Raw genomic sequence first — 15,913 nt, 5'->3', positions numbered from 1 at the left:
ATGTAGAAAGAGAAGACGAAGATAGTGATGATGATGGTGAGAATGTTGAAAGCATAATATTAAACAGCGATAGTTATTGATTTTCTATATAATAAACAGGATGTATTGTGTTAAGTGTAAGAAATCGACAGATACGAAGAAAGATATCATTAGAATTGAACAAACAAAGAATGGAAGATATCTAAAGAAAGGTATTTGTTCTGTATGTGGTATTACTAAAACTCAATTCGTTAAAAAGCCTGATTGACTAGAAGAAGGTAAAGGTGTTAGAGAAGACATTATAGAAGAAATTCACAAACCATCTAGAAAAAACTTTGACAGATTAAGTGTAGTTATAAAAGGTATCGATGATCTTTGGCAAGCTGATCTTGTTGAAATGGATAGCGGAGTATTAAAAGGCGTTTCCAAAATCAATAAAGGTTATAAGTATCTGCTAACGATTATAGATGTGTTCTCGAAATGTGCGTTTGCTGTTCCTGTTAAAGATAAGAGTGGTAAGAACGTTACAGAAGCATTCGAATCCATATTAAGAACGAGAAAACCTAGTAACTTACAAACAGATCAAGTAAAGAGTTTTACAATAAAGAGTTTAAGAAGTTGATGGAGGAAAATAAGATTAATCATTACTCAACCTATAGTGGTAAGAAAGCTTCTGTTGTTGAGAGATTTAATCGAACACTTAAGCAGAACATGTGGAAAAGGTTCACAACGCAAGGGAATTATAAATGGATAGAGATATTACCAACACTAGTTAAAGAATATAATCATCAAATTCATAGAACAATTGGTTTAAAGCCTGTAGAAGTTAATAAGAAGAATGAGCAAACAATATTGGAGAAAGTGCATCAAAAAGAATATAAGCGTGTTAAGCCCAAGATCATGTTCGTATAAGTAAGTCGAAAGGGTTATTTGAGAAAGGATATACACCTAATTGGTCAACAGAAGTATTTGTTATTAGTGAAGTTATTCCATCCAATCCGCCTACATATAGAATTAAAGATTTAGAAGAAGAGGATGTGCAAGGTAGATTTTACGAACCAGAACTATTAAAGACGAAACATAAGCATGAATATTTGGTAGAAAAGGTGTTGAGAAAGAAAGGTGACAAAGTATATGTTAAATGGCTAGGGTTTGATGATTCGCATAATAGTTGGATAGATAAAAGTAATGTTGTAGTGTAAATATAAATGTTTGTCTTTTATGGTTATTATGCCATAAAAGGTTGGTTTAAATGAGATAAGGGGGGGTAACGAAACGATACCCCCATAACATATATTTCCAGCGCTTGCATTCTAACTGTGGAAATTATCAAAAAAATTAGCAATACAACAAACTTCGAAGTTCCTCCGAGGCTAGGAATTTTAGAAACTCGTCTTACACAGTAAAACTAGCTGGTAACGAAAATGAAGTTAAAAATAAAGATTTTCTATATAATAAATATGAGTACTATGGATAGTTCTCTTAGTTTAAACGATATTTGCTATGAACAGATTAAAGATGATTACTGGTATGGTTTGTTTGGTGACTTTAGACTGATTATAGATAAGAAGACTGGTTACTTCAATGCTACTAAACTGTGTTATGATGGAGGAAAGCCGTTTAAAGATTGGTTAAGATTATCTAGATCAAAAACCCTTTTAGAATATTATAACACAAAATCAGGCGGAGCAGAAATGCTCCACCAAAAATCATCACATTATTATATAGAATCAAAAGGTACAAACCAAAACGACTTGTTGATTTCTGGAACATATGTATACAAAAGAGTGTTGGTTGAAATAGCTTCATGGTTATCGTTTGATTTTTATGATAAGTGTAGCAGCATTATAGAAGACTACTTTATCCAAGACTTTCAACAATATCGCGACAACAACGAATTACTCCAAACAGAAATGCAAAAAATACAACAACAAATGGATGAATTACGTTTGCACAATCAAAAACTAGAAAGCAAAGTTGATTATCTTAAAACAGTTGCAGCACCATATACAGAAGATCCAGGAAAGATACATAGGCTATTCATTATCAAGAAAAACCTTACTAAAGAACAACTTGAAAATATACTCTTTTACTATGACGAAGAAGAACGAGATCAAAAAGAAAGAATAGAACGATATAAGTATTGGGTTGGAAGAGTACAAACATGCAATTACGAAAGTAGGATTAAACAACTCAAACTTAAGTATCCAAGTATGAGTATTCTGCTTAACGTCGACGATCCAAACTCTATCAACTTATACAACAGAGCTAAAGAACGCTATGATGATAGAATAACTTGGCACGGTTCGCATATGAACACAGATTTAAGTGATATAGATCTTGTTGACAGGTTCATTCAGTTAAGAGACATTTAAGTACGAGAAACTAAATATACCATTGCTTTTATGGGTTAACCCATCAAAGTACGAAGCGTTGTATTAGAACAAACAAACCCCCAAAGCCGGTGCGGGATATCTGGCGCCGGCTAGCTGGTAACGAAAATGAAGTTAAAAATAAAGATTTTCTATATAATAAATATGAGTACTATGGATAGTTCTCTTAGTTTAAACGATATTTGCTACGAACAGATTAAAGACAACTATTGGTACGGCGTCTTTGGTGACTTCAAACTGATTATAGACAAGAGCACTGAATACTTCAATGCGACCAAGATGTGTAAGGCTGGAGGAAAAGAACTTAAGCATTGGTTAGAAAACACTAGATCTAAGAGGCGAATGGAGTACTACAAGAAAAAAATTAACGGTCGACTTCCCGACCGTTTCAAACAAGCATCATATGAAGTCAAACTAGCAGGCAGCAAGATCAATAACACCATATCAGGTACATATGTTTACAAGAAGATAATACTAGACATTGCCAATTGGTTATCAGATGATTTTTACGACAAGTGCTATGACATTATCGAGAGTTACTTCATTCAAAACTTTAAACAGCTCCGACAAGACACAACCGCCCTAGAAGCAAGAGTTAAAGAAGTAGAACAGTCAATGACTGACCTCAAAATACACAACGAAGAACAAGCAAAGGAGATAACAAAGCTTAAATCAATTGCAGCAGAACACACAGAAGACCCAGGAAAAGTACACAAGTTAATCATCGTTAAAAAGAACCTCACGGCTGGTCAGCTTCAAGACATAGTAGACAAGTACGACACAGACAAACACGATCAGGTTAGGCGTTACGAATCATACAAATATTGGGTTGGAAGGGTTCAGCAGCGAAACATCAAAGCAAGACTTCAGTGTCTCAAAGAAAAGTACCCAAGAATGTCAGTGTTATCAGAAACCAAAGATCCAAACTCCGTCAACCTCCTAAACAAAGTCAAAGAAAAATACAGCTGTGTTGTTTCGTATGGTTGTCACGTAGATATTGAAGGAGAAGACGACGATGAGTTTGTTGTTGATTTGTTTTTGAGTATAAGGTCATAAGTGTCTCAATTGTATTTGTCGTTGTTGAAAAGGTTTTATGGTTCGCTCATCAAACCCCCGGGAGCTAAAGCGACGTATGCATGTTTGAAAGGGGTCCAGTGCTGGTGGACCCCCACGAAAATGAAGTTAAAAATAAAGATTTTCTATATAATAAATATGGGTACTATGGATAGTCCTCTTAGTTTAAAAGATATTTGCTATGAACAGATTAAAGATGATTACTGGTATGGTCTGTTTGGTGATTTCAAGTTGATTATAGACAAATCAACAGGATATTTCAACGCTACTAAGTTGTGTCAAGACGGAGGAAAGAAATTTTATAAATGGTTAGAAAATAAACAATCTAAAGAGTTAATTTCTTATATAAAATCATCGCAACGAATTCGTGGGGATGACTTTAAGATTGTTAAAGGTGGACAATTAGGTATTATACGAGGAACATATATTCCGAAAGAGTTAATACTTGATATAGCAAGATGGGTTTCACCAGATTTTTATATTAAATGTAATGAAATTATTATTAATTACTTCACTCAGGAATTTAGACAGTATCAACAAGACAATGAAGAGTTGCAAAAAAGAGTAGAAGAAATAGATCAAACAATGGAGAGATTGAGAATTCAAAACGAGAGCTTAAAAGAAATTGCAGCACCATATACAGATGATGTTTCAAAAGATAATTGTCTAATCATATATAAGAAGAACAAATCTAATGATCCTTTCCCTTATTATGCTATCAGATGTCAAAAGAGAAGTCTATATAAGCCTCTTAATGAAGCAGAAGAAAAATATCCGAATCATGTAATAATATACGAAAAGTTTAGAGATCCTAACAGTATTAAGCTATGCAACCTAATGCAGCAAGAACTAGATATTCGTAAAGGTAAGGGTAATGAGTTTTGGACATCACTATCAGAAGAAGAATTGATTAAAGAAATTGATTGCTTGTATGATAGGTTATTATCTGATAATTAAAGTTACAACAAGGGGGCCACCAGCACTGGACCCCTTTCAAACATATATTTCCAGGGCCGAATTTTTGTTGGTTTTCTATATAACAAATATGGAGAAAGAATTTGATTTATTACATGATAGACTTAAACTAATTCATCATGATCTTAAACTCTTAGCAGCACTACTAGAGAAGCAAATACTGTTGAAGGAAAAAGAATTATTAATAATGCAACAAAAAACATCTGATTTGAGTAGTGATGATGAATATAAATATGGTAGTGATGATTATGATGATGATGATGAGTAAGTTTACAAAAATGATTCAGTTTTAAATGTGTATATGTGACTTTGATGGGGTATTCCCATGAAAGTCCTGTTCTAATACAACGCCTAATATGTAGACAATGGCAGGGGTGTACAATGTTAAGCGTTGTACTAGGACAAATGAAAATGAACTGAAATAGCCCGGTGTAGGTAAAAATTGAAGAGTATAAAGATTTTCTATAGTATAAATAAGATGAGTAATTATAATAAATTTACTGTAGTAGAGTTAAGACGCCAATGTAAAGAGAGGGGAATCAGAAGATATTCCCGATTAAGAAAAGCAGAACTGATAGACCTTCTTAAACAACATGACGATGAACAAAGCAGAAGGCAGATTAGAAATATATTCCCCTTTAAACAAGAAGTAATTGAAGAACCGAAGCCAGCACGTATACCCATCAAAGTTGAATTAGAAGAAACAGCACTCAAGAAGCGTTTACAAACCATTAAAGTCGAAAACACAGGAGGATATAAAGACCCAATAAAATTTTTAGATACAAGTGGAAGAGTTGCTATTAACAAAATCAAAGAGGAATTAAAATTTCACCCTGTTAAAGTTAACCTTGTTTTCATTTGTGACTATATTAAAGATAAAGAAATACAAGAGCACAATTTCAAAACATCAAACGAGAGAATATTAAAATCAACTGACTTAAGTGAATATATATCTTATGCCAAAAAAAAACTTCGTAGAGAAATGGAAGAATTTCAAGGCCGAGGATCAGGATGGACGTTACATCAAATTAAACACCTAGAAATCAGATTAAATAAGTATGTACCATTAAGAGCTTCTTCCTATATTGAACTTCCAAAGCAGATTAAAGATAAGAAAGCAGTAATAAATATTCAAAATAAAGATAATAAATGTTTCTTATATTCTATTGCAAGTTATTTAAAACCTATTGATAAAACCGTTTCAAAAAATCCTCAAAGACCCTCTCATTATAAGCAACTTGTTAATGAATTACAAAAGAAATATTGTAATGGTATTGAGTTTCCTGTACAGTTAAAAGATATAGTTAAATTTGAAAAAAGAAGTAATATCTCCATCAATGTTTACAGCTATGACAAGAACTATAATGTATATCCACTTCAAATCACAAAAAATAAGCAAGAAACTCATATCAATTTATTATATGTAAAAGATGAAAAAAACAATCATTTTTGTTGGATAAAAGACCTATCACGATTAATAAGAAGTCAAGTGACAAAACATACTGAGAAGTTATACTTTTGTGATAGATGTTTAACAAGACACTTTAGAGATGAGAAGCAGTTGCAAAACCATGAGCTATATTGTAAAGAGCATGAGGCTGTTAGAATAGAACTTCCTAAACCATACGACAATCAAATAAAGTTTCAAAACTATAATAGATCATTAAGAGTTCCATTTACGATAATAGCTGACTTTGAATGTATCTTATGTAAGTTAAAAATAGAGCACAATTGTAGTAAAACAGTAAAATATCAAAAGCATAAGCCAATGAGTTTTTGTTACTATGTCAAGTATTCAAATGGAGACTACAAAGCCCCTGTTAGTTATATAGGTCCAGATGCTGCGAAAGTATTTATTGAAATGTTACAAAAAGAAGCAATAGAAATTATGAAAATATATAACAGAGTAGTTAATATGACTCCGCTTAGTGAGAAGGAAATAAAAGCTTATAACAGTTCGGATACTTGTCATATATGTGAGAAAAACTTGAATGACTTACCTCCAGCTGTTGAGAAAAAAATAAATATACTGAAGAAGAAAATACAGTTCTACAAGGATAAAGATGATATGAGTGAAAAAATAGAAGAATGGAAGCATGACTTAAAAAAATGTTTGTATAAGATAAATAAAAATAAAGCAAAGGTAAGAGATCATGATCATTTAACTGGAAAGTTTAGAGGTGCAGCTCACAGTTATTGCAATTTAAACTATAAAAATCCCAACTTTGTTCCTGTATTTCTTCACAACTTAACTGGCTATAATACACATTTGTTTATTAAGGAGTTAGCTTATGATACACAGAAAATTAAACTGATCGCTAATAATGAGGAAAGGTACATAACATATGAAAAATATGTAAAAGCAGGATCAGAAAAAGATGGAATAAATTTAAGATTTGTTGATTCATTTAGATTTATGCCAAAGAGTTTAGCAGAGCTAACAAAGAATTTAAAGCCAGAACAATTTCGAGAAACATTAAAGTTTTTCCCGATTGATAAACTTGATCTAGTTAATACTAAAGGTGATTATCCATTTGATTATGTTGATTCATTTGAAAAATTGAAAGAACCTGTTCCATTATCTCCAGACAAATTTACAAACAGATTAACAGGAGAAAAAATGAGTCCTGAACGTCATAAGCTTCATGTACGAGTTTGTAAAGAATTCAATCTAGAGTTATTGGAGGACTTAACTGAACATTATAACAAAACAGATGTCCTTCAATTAACAGATATATTTGAAAACTTTAGAGATGTGTGTTTAAAGGCATATGGATTAGATCCTGCTTGGTATTATACAGCACCAGGCCTATCATGGGATGCAATGTTAAAGATGACTAAAATTAACTTAGAAATGTTGACTGATTATGATAAAATACTAATGTTAGAAAAGGGTATACGAGGAGGAATCTCACAATGCAGTAAAAGATATGTAAAAGCTAACAACAAATATATGCAAGATTATAATAAGGATGAGTGTTCAACATACCTAGCATATTTAGACGCAAACAACTTATATGGATGGGCTATGAGTCAATACATGCCTTATAAAGACTTTAAGTGGGTTAAACCATACATAGATATAAAGAACATTCCAGATGACTCAGAAACTGGCTACATATTAGAAGTAGATTTAGAATATCCAAAACATTTACATAACAAGCATTCTGATTTACCATTAGCTCCAGAAAACATGTGTCCACCAGAATCAAAACAATCGAAACTACTAACAACACTTTATAATAAGGAAAGATATGTAATTCACTATAGAAACTTAAAACTTTATATGTCACTTGGAATGAGATTGAAGAAAGTGTATAGGGTATTAGAGTTTAAACAATCAAATTGGCTAAAGAAATACATTGATTTAAATACAGAGATGAGGACGCAAGCTAAAAATGAGTTTGAAAAAGATTTTTATAAGCTCATGAATAACTCGGTATTCGGAAAAACAATGGAAAATATTAGAAAGAGGCAGCCCATACAATTAGAATGTGATCCTAAGAGGGTAGAAGCATTAATTGCTAAACCTAACTTTGATTACAGAACAATATTTAGTGAGAACTTGTGTGCTATACATATGAAAAAAGAGCGATTAACGTTTAATAAGCCAATATATGTTGGTATGAGTGTATTAGAACTATCAAAACTGTTAATGTATGATTTTCATTATAACACGATGAAGCCGAAATATGGAAACAATATAGATTTATGTTATATGGACACCGATAGCTTTATATATGAGATTGAGACTGAAGACTTTTACAAAGATATAGCAGAAATAATTGACCAGTTTGACACGAGTGAATACAAGGAAAATAACATATATGGACTACCACTAATAAACAAAAAAGTAATAGGTAAGATGAAAGATGAGAATAAAGGTAAGATAATGACAGAGTTTATTGGATTGAGATCAAAGATGTATGCTTATAGAGTAGAAAATAAAGAAAAGAAAAAAGCTAAAGGAGTAACTAAATGCGTAGTTGCCAAGGAGTTGCAATTTGATGATTATAAAGAAAGCTTATTTAAAAATGTTAAAACGTATAAGGACATAAACCTCATTAGAAGTTATAAGCACGATATATATAGCATAACCGTTCATAAGCTGGCACTAGATTCCTCGGACGATAAAAGATATATAGCGCGAGATGGTATAAAAACGTTAGCTTGGGGGCATTATAAGATAGAAGAGGAGTAGATATAATTATATGTAGTGTAGTTTTAGTTTTAGATGTAAGTTTTTATGATTTTAAATGTCATAAAAGCATATTCAATCTCACTTTGGGGTATCCTTCTGTGTTAAAGTACAATGGTCAGGGGTGACTTCATAAATTTTTGGCAGTCAGTGGCGGCTTCATAATTTTTTTGTTAGTTAGGGGTGGAGGGGGAAAGTGGGGTAGAACATACATATCTCCCCTACTTACCTAGTAACATCCAACTTGATTATTTTGGGAGTAGGCTAAGGAGACATGTTCTTTATAGGTGAAAAAATATGCATTAGTTTCTCCTTTTCTTAAAAATATTCATTAATATAAAGAAAAAATTCTTTCGTAGGTCACTGGCACAAACCACCAGATGCAGTGGAATATCCTTTATGTGGGAATTCATCTGGTGCAGGGTTTGTACTTCATTTTTTAAAATTTATATACGTAACTTATCTTATGAAAGGGTTAAATTTACAGTTGCATAAGGCATGTTCTGCTTACTCCAAGAAACAAAGATTTTACTATTTGCTTTCAATATATAATTTTTCCAATTAACTGGAAAAGTAAGTGACCCGCCATTGAAGTCATATTTGTGGAGTTAAATCTATCCCTTTCAGCAGGCGTGAATGTGTCACTTTGAATTCTGAAAAATTAACTTATGCCGCTTTGAATTTAACCCATCCATATAATAACTAAAGTAAAGGTAATTTTTAATAAAATTCAGAATCTATGTAAACTGAAAATTTCAGGAATACTTTTTACTACTTTTTTGTATTTTTTTTCTATCGAAGAGATTAGTATATTGTATTAAATTGATTGCACAGTCAGAAACAAAATTAAGTATAGGTTAGAGGTATAAGAAATAACAGCTCCAACCTATACTTAATATTGTTTCTGACTGTACATATACATTATAGATATACTCTGATTATCATATTATAATCCTTACCTGATAGAAAATATCCAAAAGATAGTAAAAATTTAAGCTTTTGTAGATATTCAGTTTTGTAAATAAAAATATATTTTATAATTATTATTGGCTATGAAAAACTTATATACATAATTATATACATCAATTATCATAGACATCGTAAACATCGTAATTACCATAGAAATTATAGTAATCTTCTTCCGACTCACACATTTCTGTGGAGTATTTTTCACCATAAGGTAAATTAGGCTCAAATATTGACATTATTGTCATATTTAGCACTCAAGAACTTTGAAATTAACTTTATTGTTTACCCTCCATCATTCCCGCTTATGATTTAGTGCGTGATCCTTATAATTGAAAATATGTATGTTTATAATGTTGAACCATAAAAGTACTTAATTAATATATTCACAAGAATGGATTGCCTCTACTAAAAATTGCCAGTTAATTACTACCAGGAAAAGAAGCAGTAAACAAAGTGGTCATATTGCTGGTATTTCGAATATAAAACATTCGATCAGTAAACAGATAATTAGATTTAAGTCCCACTTAGCCCAGTAATAAGTTCCATCTATATTTTTCCAACTCGTAAATTGTTTAATTATTTAAGAATATGAATTGACGTAATCATGTTTATAATAATTTTTAAACGTGCTCTTTTATTTACTGCGTCTAATATTTAATGCAGGGGCACGGTGGCTCAGTGGTAGAGCGTTCACTCTGATGCGTGGTTCATCCCTGGTTCGATCCTAGCTCGCGCCAAGTGGGCTTTGTGGTGGACAAATATCATGTTCGTGGGTTTTCTCGAGATTCTCCCGTTTCCTCCCACTTTCTTCATTCCACTATTTCATTCATTTCTCATTATCACCGTCTCCTTTAGCCTCGCCGGCTAACCATGGGACGTAAAACTGAAATATTTCATTTCATTTCACTTAATGCACTATTAACTATACTGCTTCAGTCTTTCCTATCACCTTCCACAGCAGATCGAGCAATCAACTGGCAATCCACCTCACTGCTCAGAATTTCCTCTTGCACTATTTTTAAAATATAATCATGTAAATTCCTTGAACTAGAATTTTCTTCTTTTGTAATTATTGTTGTGGAAACATTTAGAGAAGGTTTTTATGAAGACTCCTGTAATTTTGTGCTAGTTTATAGATTTAAAAAAACAAGATTTACTTAAAACAATTTAAATAGGTTTTAGTGCAAGGAATTCACATTACCATATTAGCAAAATAGTGCAAGAGGAAATTCTGAAAAATGAGATGGATTGCAACGAGTTGCCCGATCTGCTGAGGAAGATGTCAGAGAACACCAAAACTGTATAGTTTACTGTATATTAAACATTAGACGCAGTAAACAAAAGAGGACATTTTCAAATTACCATGAAGTGTTTATTTGGAACTCAACGTTTCTTCTCAGCCAGAAGGGTATGTGGATTAGAATTACATAGGATTAGGATTACCATATTCTGAAATTGCAAAATGCGGAGACACGTTCACCTGACTAACTCGTGATATAAACATTAAGTTTAGACATAGGAATGATAAAGTTTGCTTTTAAAATATTATGAAAAATATATATTGAAATAAATACCAAATAAACAAGATTACTTACATAGTATCACGCTGACTCCTTCTTGAAATACAAATAGCCAAACATATATTTCATGCAAAATGTCTGAAATTAATTGACAATACACTTGAGCTTAGAAAATGCGAATAATCAAGACATTTTAGAAAATGTACGCAAACGAAAAATTTTAAATCTCAAATATATACATGTAGTAACCCTATCTTAATCATATGTACTTCACTGAGAATAAAATCCGAGGTCCTGACATCAAAGGCAAAAATTGTAACCGTTTACCATACGAGAACTAAAATTTTAATTTTGAATAATACCATAAAATCTTGCAACATTCAATATTTTAATAGTCGTTCACCGAGAAATGTTTTATTTCTTAAGCTCATACTAATGATGATTTATTCTTATTATAATTATTTATTCTTTTATTTTCTTATAGACCATGTCCTGAAGGATATACGTGTTTGCAAGGTTTCGGTGACAACCCCAACTACGGGTATACAAGCTTTGACAGCTTTGGTTGGGCTTTTTTATCAGCATTCAGGTTAATGACCCAGGATTACTGGGAAAATTTGTATCAATTGGTAAGTATTTCAAATGTACTATAATAATAAGTATTAGTAATAGTGCTTCTATAAGGCACTAATGAATGTATAAATTTCTCTTTTGAGAAATATAACTTCACACGTCTTCAATGCTCTTTGCGTACATATAAAACCAAACTGTTAATTGTTATTATCAAAATATTTACGCTTATTAATTGACGATAAGCCTCAATAACGAAGGATTATCTTTTGCAAAACTGAAATCTGGTTTTAGTGAATCTATAATAAGTGGTCTTTTCATTATGAATAGTTAGTATCCTTTGTATAACACTAGGAAATCATTATCCTTCTTCAGCGACTTACAATTAGATTACATCACAGCTTCTCTGGGAGTATGACGTTTGCGTACTTCATGACATTAAAGGTTTAGCAGTAGTGTGCATGTTGTGTTGTGTTTCTCAGACAATTTTGTGATGGCCGTCTGATTTCTCATGGTGTGTGGTGTTCAAGGTTGCTAAGTATGTAACCAAGAATTAAAAATGCAATATATAATAATAATTTAATGGCATTACATCGAATATTTGCATTCGTATTATGGAATGAGTCTAAAGTTTAAAAGAAATTTTATATATATATATATATATATATATATATATATATATATATATATATATATATATATACGTATATATATACGTATAATACATAAAATGAGGTGCCTGACAACTGTTGAAGGAAGAATATTTGTTTTAAGACAATAAATCTACATTTAGATTAAGATAAAGTATCTTATTTTAAAAAATCGCATATACTTTTATCAGTAATGTTTGAAAGATACTTAATTGCTTTTACTAATGTTGTCATCAGCATCTTATTCTATTTATGGAATGTAATTGTCACAACTAAGTATATAAAGTACTTCATACATTTTAAAAGGGATTTCAGTGCATCTTTTGGTAATACAAAGGAATTAAAAACCACGGCGACGTAGTCGGTAAGGCATCTACCTATCAACTGGACAACTTGATTTCAATCCCCGTGGGTACCATATTCTTTCTTTCTACCCTTACCAGGTATTCATCCACCCACTGTCACATGAGTAGTGAGAGAAATTTCGCGGTAAAGGAGACTAGAACCTGTTTCTAATAATTATTTTGTTTTTATGTTTCATAAATCAGTTGAATAAATACAGTCCATTACTTTACGACTTCATTACAAGAAAAATATGATGTGACTTAACATGGCTACCCATAGGATACAAGTACCACTCAAGCTCGGGCCCGGCTTCACAGAGGGCATAAACTGGCAAAAAATAACTCTTAAAAGTTTCTCTTCCTAGCTTTGTTAGGAATAAAATGTGGAAAAGAAAACGGTAAAAGGGAAAATTTGTGAATATTGTTATCATGCTGTTTTATTTTGTTAAATTTGTTGAGAGCTGAGAGTTCGAATAAAATATTTTGATACTTGTAATTTCGAACACAATTCTTTCAGAAGGAATTATTGTTGTATCTATTAACTAAGAAAATTCATAGCAATTGCTCATTAAGATTGAGTTGTAAAGTACAAGTGCTGTTTCTGTCTCATATATATAAAATTTAAAATAGAAAGAATTCTAGAAAGTATTTTCTCACTGATGTGAGTCTAACTTATAATAACAAGAGGTTAGTTACTTGTCAATAAACGCTACGAATAAGTATAGGAGTAAGTTCCAACATTTGTGCAGATTTGGTATAAAATCTACATTCTTAAATAATCAAACTTATACAACTCTGAGAATTTTAATGCTATAGATACAGAAACATTCAATCATATTTTGAAGGATTTGAATAGCTATGTAAGACGACCAAAATAGCAAAAATAGCCAACTTCGTACACTTCTTACTGTTATTTGATCATGAGCATTTAAAGAACTAAGATATCTTTGCTGACGGTATACACCAGTGAAAACTCCCAGCAACAACTCAAAAAGTTGATATATGATCAATATGGTGTAAAATCTAACTAGTCAGCTGAGCAACGCCGTTTTCTGTCCTTAGTGCAACATCAGAGAAACAGATTATAAAGTTTGCTTTGGAATTCAGGGAGAAAACATTTTATTGCGATTTTGGGTCATACCTTAATCAGAAGTTACGAGATCAACTGATATTCCGTATAAAGGATGAAGCTTTAGAAAAAACAACTCCTACTGACAAAACAATTGACATTTCAACAGATAATTAAGATAATTTTGAGAATGCCGACGCCCAAGTAACATTTTTGAACCAAGATCGAATGATTATATTACAACTTTCTTCACTCAAATAATCAACTTACAATGCGAGGCTTAAAAAGGAAGCAAGAAACTAACCAATTATCCTCGATGTAAGCAATATATGTGAAGATATCCGAAACAACGTAGGAAAATAATACCACACATGCAAATATTGAATAATTTTTGTCTATGTGTGCACTAGTGATTCCGAGATGACTGAGTTGCATCAACAGGTGTGAGTAGGTTTAGTAGTGCTAGTGAGGAAGAATATCTAAAGAATAATCTTAAAATAAGTTCTATACACCATAGAAAGTAATTTAAAGTGATTGAATTGCAACACTTAATCGCGCTTACCGAGCTAACCGAGCTTAATATAGGTTGAACTATTCTACACAGAAGATATTAAGCAGCAGATACAGTTAGAGTTATAAAATGGTTATAAGGCATTCATTTGTCCACTCGATAGCACAATAGGTTTACAAATTTTAGATCCTTTTACGAACATCTCTTTAAGAGTGTTTTTAGCCTTCTGATTCTGATAAAAAGGGTTAAGTCAATAACAATTTGAAAATTATATTTTTTTGAGAAACACCAATAAGACTAAGGGCTTCAAGAACAACGAAAAAGGGAATGGGCCGCGGCGGCGCAGTGGTAGAACATTCACCTCTAATGCATCGGGTCCTTGGTTCGATTCCAGCTCGTGCCAAGTGAACTTTGTGGTGGACAAACACCGTGGATTTTCTCAGGGTTATCCCGTTTCCTCCCTCTTTATTCATTCCACCATTCCATTCATTTCTCATCATCACTGTCTCCTTTAGCCTTGAAGGCATAAGCGTGAGACGTAAAACGGAACAACGAAAAGGAAGTCAAATAGATAAATGGAGGAAGGTTAACTAAAGGAGTAGAAAACAGATGGAAAGAAAAGTTGGCAAAAATTATTTCTAGTGACGAAGACTTTGATCACAATAATTGGGTTCAATTCGAATTTCAGAAATAAATAAGTAATAGTAATAACTCTGAGGCAGGAAGAAGAATTGAAGTTTTTGAGAAAGATGAGCAGTGACTTGAAGAGGAGGTTAAAACATTGAGAAAGGAATTACAGAATCAATAGAACGAAAAATAGAAACGAGTAAAAAAAGAAGAAAAGTCGTCATACATTATTTCTGTTAAATTTTATTAGAGTTGAGAATTTGAATACAATGCTTCTTTATAAATATTTTTTGAAAAAGACTTAATTAGGAATATTCATTACAATAATAATTTATTAAAGTCGAGAGGCAAGTAATATTTTGTATCACACATATTCTGTATTTTAAAATAAGACGGCAATTTTCTTCATAATATAGACAAGTTATCAAATATTTATATATCAATGACTGTTGTATTTCTTTGTTTCAGACGCTACGCTCAGCAGGCCCATGGCACATGTTATTTTTTATTGTTATCATCTTTTTGGGTTCATTCTATCTCGTGAACTTGATCTTGGCCATTGTCGCCATGTCGTACGACGAGTTGCAAAAGAAGGCTGAAGAAGAAGAGGCATTAGAGGAAGAGGCGATGCGGGTAAGTTGTCCATGAAAAATATGTAAATTATTAAAAATCAAATATAGAAAAAGAAAATTCATACTTTACAAGCGGTCTGTCTTCAACAGACAAAACAATATGATTTCGTACTTGTTTTGAGACATTGCTTTGTTTGGTACTTACAAATGATATACCAAAACTAACGACAATAATAATATTGAGCAAGCGAATAATATATGTTCATTGGCACTTCTTTCAGTTTATGCAATACGTTTTGAAGTGTTATGAACGTGTTCACGTGAACCGAACACCATACCACAAGGAGTGGCTCTATGAAATGGCCAACTCTGCTTTTTATATAATATATGCCCTTGTATGTTAAATACATAAGGGGTTGAGTGTAATTCCAAGCTTTAGGCCTTTACTTCCAAAATCAAAAC

The 15,913-nt window shown here is 32.0% G+C and overlaps 1 protein-coding gene across 24 annotated transcripts in view; it reads left to right on the top strand.

Annotated features, from left to right (window-relative positions):
* Positions 1–15,913, top strand: part of para (sodium voltage-gated channel paralytic) — a 651,733-nt gene that overhangs the window by 481,718 nt on the left and 154,102 nt on the right. For all 24 annotated transcript variants that reach the window (XM_081734028.1, XM_081734020.1, XM_081734025.1 and 21 more), the window contains 3 exons: positions 8,979–9,042; positions 11,593–11,737; positions 15,348–15,512. In XM_081734028.1, the coding sequence (XP_081590154.1) occupies positions 8,979–9,042; positions 11,593–11,737; positions 15,348–15,512 (374 nt within the window). The remainder of the gene's footprint in view (positions 1–8,978; positions 9,043–11,592; positions 11,738–15,347; positions 15,513–15,913) is intronic.

Source organism: Thermobia domestica, chromosome 12, assembly GCF_964235325.1.
Source record: "Thermobia domestica chromosome 12, izTheDome1.hap1.1, whole genome shotgun sequence".
NCBI lineage: Eukaryota > Metazoa > Arthropoda > Insecta > Zygentoma > Lepismatidae > Thermobia > Thermobia domestica.
Note: the sequence above shows the minus strand (reverse complement) of the source record. Positions and strands in the feature narration are given on the sequence as shown.